This window comes from Chenopodium album, chromosome 5 (assembly GCF_948465745.1).
Source record: "Chenopodium album chromosome 5, dcCheAlbu1.1, whole genome shotgun sequence".
Taxonomy (NCBI): domain Eukaryota; kingdom Viridiplantae; phylum Streptophyta; class Magnoliopsida; order Caryophyllales; family Amaranthaceae; genus Chenopodium; species Chenopodium album.
Genome location: NC_137838.1, coordinates 33,045,720 through 33,053,341, shown reverse-complemented (window position 1 = coordinate 33,053,341; position 7,622 = coordinate 33,045,720). Strand labels below are relative to the sequence as shown.

Below are 7,622 nucleotides of genomic sequence, written 5' to 3'. Positions count from 1 at the left end.
ACGGGTAGAGGACTTATATATATATATATATATATATATATATATATATATATATATATATATATATATATATTTATTTATTTATTTTTGTGCAAAGAGGACTTATATATAGCTGTATAATTATACGTATAGTGTATTTCAATACAAAAATAAAACTAACTTAACCCACCGAAATGACAACATTGCCCCTGTGCTGGGAATTTTAACCCCGGGCTGAGCCAAGCTCCTTTTTATTCACCGAAAAAAAACTTCTCTCTTTTTCACCAAAAAAGCGCACTCCTTGATCTCCATTGAGGCTACTCCTTTTTCACCAAATCGAGTCTCCATTGAAGCAGCTTTTGAGGTAATGTTGTTTCCTTTTGTAAATTTCGAAAATCAATTTCACAATCTAGGGTTTACCCTCTTTAGAAGTATATGTCAGTATAGTCAATTTAGGGTTTTTCTTAATTCGATTATTGAATTACAGGTTAAAATTATTAAGGTGATTTTTCTAGCCTAATTGTTCATAGAGAACTATGAAATTGAACCTTTCTCTTTAAAATTATGAGCCTAATTTGCTAATTAAATCAAATTCGGTTGATTTAATGTTAGGATGGAAATAAAGCGGATGTCTTTTTCTAATTGAATCGAATATGGTTTTAATGTTAGGATGAACTAGGGCGGATGTCTTTTGCTAATTGAATCAAATTTGTTTGCTTTAATGTTAGGATGGAACTAGGGCGGATGGCTGCTGAGCTAGATATTCTTACCTTGAATCAGAAACTCGATCAATTGCATGCGGAGCTCGAACAAATTAATTCAGAGTAATCCTTATTTCTTATAGTATTAGGTTGTCCGTTTTGAATACTGAGCTAGAAATTGATTTTTGTTGTGAGATAGAAATTGGTTTGTTTACAAGTATATCTCAGAAATAAATTGGGATTTTCTCATTTTGAACTCGAAGTTTATAAATTTGTACTAACAATATAAATATTGTGGGTGGTGAAGGACTTATTCGGCATTCTTACCTGATTGGGATCCCCCTTATGAATTTCCTCCTGGACGCGATGACTGTTATCTGATGGCTTTGGAAAAGGACCGCATTGACAGCATTAAACCTTGTGCTGAGGCTGTCTTGAAAATATTTAACCAAGAAAATGTATGTACCAACAAATCAACACCTGTAACTTATTCTTATGTCTATGTTGTTTTGGTTTTTGTTCTTTACATGATCGTTGGCCTGTCTCATTGCAGCTTACAGACTATGAACTTATGGATTGTCTCGATATCTGTTTTGCTCGAGATTATGATTTTTTTGCTCATTGCAACTTCACTGCCAAGCCTAAGTCAGCTCCCTTGAAAGCCGGCGATTTTTCCTCTAAGGTGTTCTTTGCTGAGTTGAAGATGAATTCTAAAAATGAAATTATTCCATCTAATTATGCTGTGTTGGATGGTGTGCTTTTAATAACTCTCCCTTTATTGCATTGTCATTTTAAGACCTTTTTTGTTTTCACTATTTAACTTTTCAATTTAACCTCTCAATCTAGTTCATATGCTATCAGAATGGTAAAACTGCTATTTTATTTCATATCTAAGTACAAGATGGTCACTATCTTAAAATGTAAACCGATTGTTTTAACAATAAACATTCTAAATAGGGTAACCAGTAAACCAGGAAATCTTTCTCTAGAGATAGGTTGTTCTGCTAGATCTGACTTATTCTTAGTGGGCTCAATGTTTGTCTTACTAGTCATGTACTGCTTTGGATTTAACTTGTGGTTACTCTAGTTCGTAGTATACGTATCATGTAATTGAAAATTATCCGGGAGTTGGAGTGATCGGCGACATGTCTTTGCAAAAGATAATTTCCTAACATATCCTCATAGCTAGTAGCTAGTAGGGTGGGTCGGGGTAAAGTCCACATGGAATAAGCATATGAATCAGTGTCACCTTTTAAGCAAGCATCAAACTCCAGATGATAATGTTCCCAATAGCATGCATTAAGTTATTATCTAATATTCTTTGACTTCCCAACTAATAACCAGAATATCCTCTAAAAAAAATAGGTACTCCCTAAATAAGCATACTTACGTTAATGAACCTATTTCCCCCACTATTTCTATTTTCCAACCAAAGGTTAAGCGATGTAAAGGGCAATGTGAACAACACCTAGCATCTCATCAATTCACACCACCCACTCTTGTGAATGTGGTGGCTTATAACTTAATAGGACTATGTGAGTCTATGTCTTACTTAACCCAACCTCGTGTTGGTGATTGATTCACTAATTAGTGATCAAACATAGTAAATAAATGCACCTAGAATCCCTTGAACCCTCTTTTGAGCTACTATTCAAGTAGTAAACTTAAATACTTTAACTAACTATGAGTAATTCATTAGATGCCTTGAGGGTAAAGATGATTTATTCCAATTACAAAAAAGTATTATAAGACCATCTCCAATTGTGAGACTCTAGTAGTATTTTTTAGGAGAGAGAAATTTTTTTTTTGCAAAGAATACCAATAGGTTCAACTTGAGTTTCAATTGACAAAAAATGTGGGGCCCTAACTAATATTATAATAATTCTATATTTATTTAACTTTTTAAAAAATATAAATAAGCCAACAACCCCTCAAATAAAAAAAAGATAAAAAAAAAAATAATTGGATATGATGGGCCCAATGGAAAGTGACATAAGTATACTTAAATGTGAGTCTTACCATTGGGAAATTATAAATCATATGAGTTGCTAAATTGAGAAATGGGTTGAGTATTACCATTGGGAGTTGAAAACAATTCAACTTGTATTTTAATACTCAAAATTGAGTCTTACCATTGAAGATGGTCTAAGGTCATTAATGGGAAAGGGCGAAAATAATAATCAATCCATCTAACACATGCTATAGGTTATCCAAACCTTATCCTAAAATCTTACTCATAAACTATTGAAAACAAGAAAGAAAGCAATTAAAAGTTCATAAAGAATTTCTATGATTAAGGGAGCAATATGAACAAGTCAACAAATTCAAAGGAAGTAAATTAAGAAAGTATGTGAATAAATGAAAATAAAAAGAACAAGTAAATTAAGCATTTATAAAAGAAATAAAGAAAGATACAAAGATACATAGAGGAGAGAGTAAAAAGAAGTCATTTAGATTAATAGGAGTCTTTAAATCTTGATTTCTAAAATCAAACCCCAAGATAACAAGCTTTCCTACTTCCTCTTTTACAATCCTCCCTCTCTTAAGAAGAATAGCTAATGAGGAATAAGGTTTTCTGGTATTTATATGAAGGGAAAAAATTTACATATCTAAATACTAAATAAGATAAGTCTATGGAGTGTTTTGGTGGTCATTTTGATGGTGTCATAGCTTATATGGTCCAACGGTTGCTGTAACCTTGCCTAAAATGTCATAACCTCTGTTGCATGACAATTATTGCATGAACATGCTAGAAATCAGTCATGTACTGCTTCCAAAATGTTGGATTAAGTATCGACCATGGCTGACACGTTTTGGGCAAGAACTCTATCCTAGAAACATCTTCGAAACGATTTCGTCCTCCCAAGTAACGTTTTCCAGCCTTAATTAAAACTGCTATGTTATAAATATGTTGCTAACTTAATTTTTTTTATTCTTTAAATTGTGAGAAGAAAGTTTGCTGGTATAGACCTATGCGATGAATTATTTTTTTTTGTGTGTGTGTGTGTGGTATAACTGTTTTTTAAAAGATGAGGGTAATTGGCTGACTAGCCAACAAGAGTACATCTTTATAAATTTCAATTTTTTAAGTATGTTTTTTTTTTTATATGTAAAAATTACTAGATAAATGTCTTATTTGTGGAGAAATATTTTCCAAAACTTGCTTCTTACAAATATATTTTTTAACAGTTTAAAAATTTCGTCTCCCTTTTCTCACAATTGAGAATTTTCCATTTCCTAATTTCTCCATTTCACCGTTTCTGTTTATGTGCAACCTAGGTCATAACTCCTCTCTACTCGTCCGTTTGCGCATGTTGAGTAGGTTGCTTGATAGAAACCTTTTGAGATAGCTATCACCTCCAAGTCAAATTACCCTAGAATGTTTAGTAGGTTGGTATATATGTCCATTCGAATCAAACCCTTGTGCATCCACGATTCTATGATTGCCTCGCTCAATATTAATTTATCATAGGGCTCTATTTTTATGTCATATATGTCTCCAAAGGTGTACCTACAAGTTTAAAAGAATAGAAATGTTACCAAGTCATAAAAATTCAACAATATAAGCTAAAGTATATAAAGCAATAATATTATAATAGGATATACTACTACAACATTTATATGAATTAATTAAGCAATAACCAAGGTAAAAGATGCTGAATGAAGGAGTAAAGGTGGTCAAAACGAAAGGAATCAGGGGGCTAATAATGGCTATAATCACCACTTATCAGGGATTTTCGACTTTTAACCCTGTTATGAAGGAATGGGAGGAAGTAAGAGTCCACGTGGTCTAGATTTGTTGTTGCTTTTATTCTTCATTAAGGGGCTTAAAATATTTGGAATCTTGAGGCAAGGGCATCCCTTGTTTTTTGAAAGTCAGGTGGACTAATTACTGTTTTTCATACATCTGAGATCTAACACATAGCTCATATGTTAGGTTTTAGGTATGACTTACAAACGTGTTAAAAGCTTGGATGCATTGCATGCCTTTTTTCTGTTTATTGCTTCTCTTCCCTGCTTATAGATGAGATCATTAGATATAGGGAGAGAGGTGTTTTTGTATCTGTACATGGCTTTATTTAGTAGGTAAAGTTATTTTTGTAATCGGTAGAGGTTCAACTGTTGAGGTTTTTGCAGAATTTCCAAATCTCTAAAGTTTCAATGCTCCTCAATTTTTTTTAAAAAAAAATCATGTTTACATAGTGAGAATGCTTACTAGTAGGAAAGGTCATTTTTTAGGATGTGAAGTGTTGGCTCTTGAAAACTAATTTATCATTCCGAGATTGTGATCATTAATGATCGTGTAATTTTTCATTAAGTTTTATGTTTTTGATTTCCTTTGAGAAATCAGTGCAATAAGCATAAGTGAGAATTTGTTCCACAAGTAGCAGTTACTATACTATCCATATTTAATCTTAGAATATATTAGCTGCTGTTGAGGGCAAGAGGATATGCTTGGCAACTTTTACTAGACTTGTGGGCACACATTTAAGGCATTATCTATCATGATTTACTGTGCTTTCCCTTAATCAAAACGTAGGGTATGGATACAGTTTGGTATAACTAACATGTCTTTGATGAGTTTAGGATTTATTATTTATTCTATTTTATTATTATTTTAATTATTATTGCTTTGAAAATTCCAGGTTTTGATATTCCAATTTGAAATACTCTCGTAAACCTTTATCCCACTTATATTGGAAGTAGCCTGTTTGTTTCCCTACTGGAAACCCTTTTTATTGATTACATAAAAAATTTAATTTTGCAAAGTAGATTATGTAATGTTTGTTTTACTTTATTTTTTGTTACATATATACAACTAAGTAATAATTTGATTTACTGTTTTTTATTGATAATTTTGTTTTAGTATTTCTCTAAGGAAATTTGTTGTATCCTATTGTTGTTTTAGTTCTATTTGAAATTATATAGCTTGGTTGTATTTTTTTATTTTTTTTAGCAGTTACTTTTAAAACTTTACTGTATCCTGCCTTTTGTTTTAAAATCAATTCTAGCACTTCGTATATTTTAATTTTTATTTTACTGGAGTAGCTTTTGATATCAATTCAATCTATCCATGTTGAATGTTCCGGCTATTAACTTCAAAATATTGCATGACTTATCCATGTTGAATGTTCCGGCTATTAACTTCAAAATATTGCATGACTTGATCATATTTTCTTTAGAATTGGTGTTGACCTTTAACAATTGGTCTTGTAGATGCATCGAGTTAGTTATTTTGTAAATGCTTTATTACCTTATCTTCTCCTATTGTGATATTGAATGTACAATTTTTAACGTCTTAATACTTTATTATTATTGTGCATTGGTTCTTAGATCTTAATTTTCTCGTTTTCATGTGGATATCAGGTGTTAACTGGAAACTTGGCTGTGAGATGTGCCCAGAAGTAGTTGCTCATCCCACCTCTGGACCCGGTGAAAGGCTCTTGTTGTGTCGACACAGTCCTCACTTTATTCGTGTTGACTGATGAGGAATCTTGATAATATATCATGTTAACGTCTGTTGTAATTAGTGCTGTCAAATTTCAAACCGAAACCGTTTAACTGTCCGAATCCGACCGACCCAAATGAAAACCGAACCGATTAAAAACTGTTTTTTTAAAATCGAAAACCGACCCGAACTGCATTTTAGTAAACCCGAAACCGAACCAATCCGAGTAATGTTAAACCGTTTAAGAACCGAACATGTTAACGAACCGAACCAAATATAAACCGAACTGAAAGAAAACCGAACCGAAAAAGAACCGAACCGTATCTAACCCGAAACCGGTTCCAACCCGAAACCGTTTAAACTGGCATAAAAACTGCTTACACCGAACCGTTAGCAAACTGCTACCCGTTTGCACCGAACCATTTAAAAACCGAACTGATTGTAAACCGAACTAGTTATAAACCGAGCCGTTTATGAACCAAACTGCTTATAAATCGAACCGTTTACAAACTTTTTTTGTATGTAATAATAATTTTTTTTTGGTGTACTTTTTTTATATAATTAAATGGACTAAGTATTAGAAATCTTAGAATATATTTAGGCATTTATATATTCCATACTTATCAATTTTTCTTGAGAGACACATAATCAAGAACTAATGACACATATGATGGCTAGACTTTGTATATGACACATGTTATGCTCATATGTTTTACTAGCAGGCCAAATTTCCACAAATGCATTGGAAGCAAGTGTGAAATTGAAATGATTAACCTTACATCATATTCATAAAAATTCAAAATGAGTATTGGACAATACCCATAGAAGCATAGTGTGCAAGTCTGAAAATTGAAACAGGTAGCTTAACATAAATTAAGTTGCTCCAACCCTGTACATCATCACAATCTCTGAAGTACTTGAGCTAGATACTTGACACTTTGCTATAGGTAGAAAATACATCCCAACACGCCGCACACTTTAAAAACTTCAGCTAGCCATGAATTCAGCCGCATATTGGATATACCTTAACTTGGAGAGAGAAATTCAGGACGCAGCTCAGGGAGATTTTGGGCAGCAACAACACCGATGAGAGAGATTTTGGGCAGCAACAACACCGATGAGAGAGAGGGAGATCAGGACAGCTTCAAAGTCCGCTACATTTCATACAATTGCAAGATTTGAGATGAGAGAGAGGGAGAAATGAGAATGAATGAGGGAGACGGAGAGGGAGATCTGAGAGGCGCCGTGAGAATAGAGTTTGTGAAAGTGGTAAAGTGAGAGTGAGAGCGAAAGGGTTTCAAAAGGTATTTCATGTAAATCTAACCATTGATTTTTTAATCTATGGTTGAGAGTGGTGATCCGTGTGTGTTGTGGGAGAAAGAATCTAACCATTGTTTTTTTAATCTATAGTTGAGAGTGGTGATCCGTGTGTGTTGTGGGAGAAAGAATCTAACCATTGATTTTTTAATCTATAGTTGAGAGTGGTGATCCGT

At 33.1% G+C, this 7,622-nt stretch overlaps 1 protein-coding gene across 3 annotated transcripts; it reads left to right on the top strand.

Annotated features, from left to right (window-relative positions):
- Window positions 1–203: 203 nt before the first annotated feature.
- Window positions 204–6,676, top strand: LOC145630656 (uncharacterized). 3 transcript variants are annotated; one of them, XM_081682865.1, is made up of 5 exons: window positions 204–343; window positions 708–803; window positions 988–1,138; window positions 1,234–1,432; window positions 6,048–6,676. In XM_081682865.1, the coding sequence occupies exons 2-5, from the start codon at window positions 709–711 to the stop codon at window positions 6,164–6,166; spliced, it is 564 nt and encodes a 187-aa protein (XP_081538991.1). In that variant the 5' UTR covers window positions 204–343; window position 708; the 3' UTR covers window positions 6,167–6,676. The 3 variants fall into 3 exon arrangements, with proteins under 3 accessions (XP_081538991.1, XP_081538993.1, XP_081538992.1); XM_081682866.1 differs by having other exon boundaries at window positions 308–343; window positions 719–803; XM_081682867.1 differs by lacking the exon at window positions 708–803 and having other exon boundaries at window positions 242–343.
- Window positions 6,677–7,622: the final 946 nt, after the last annotated feature.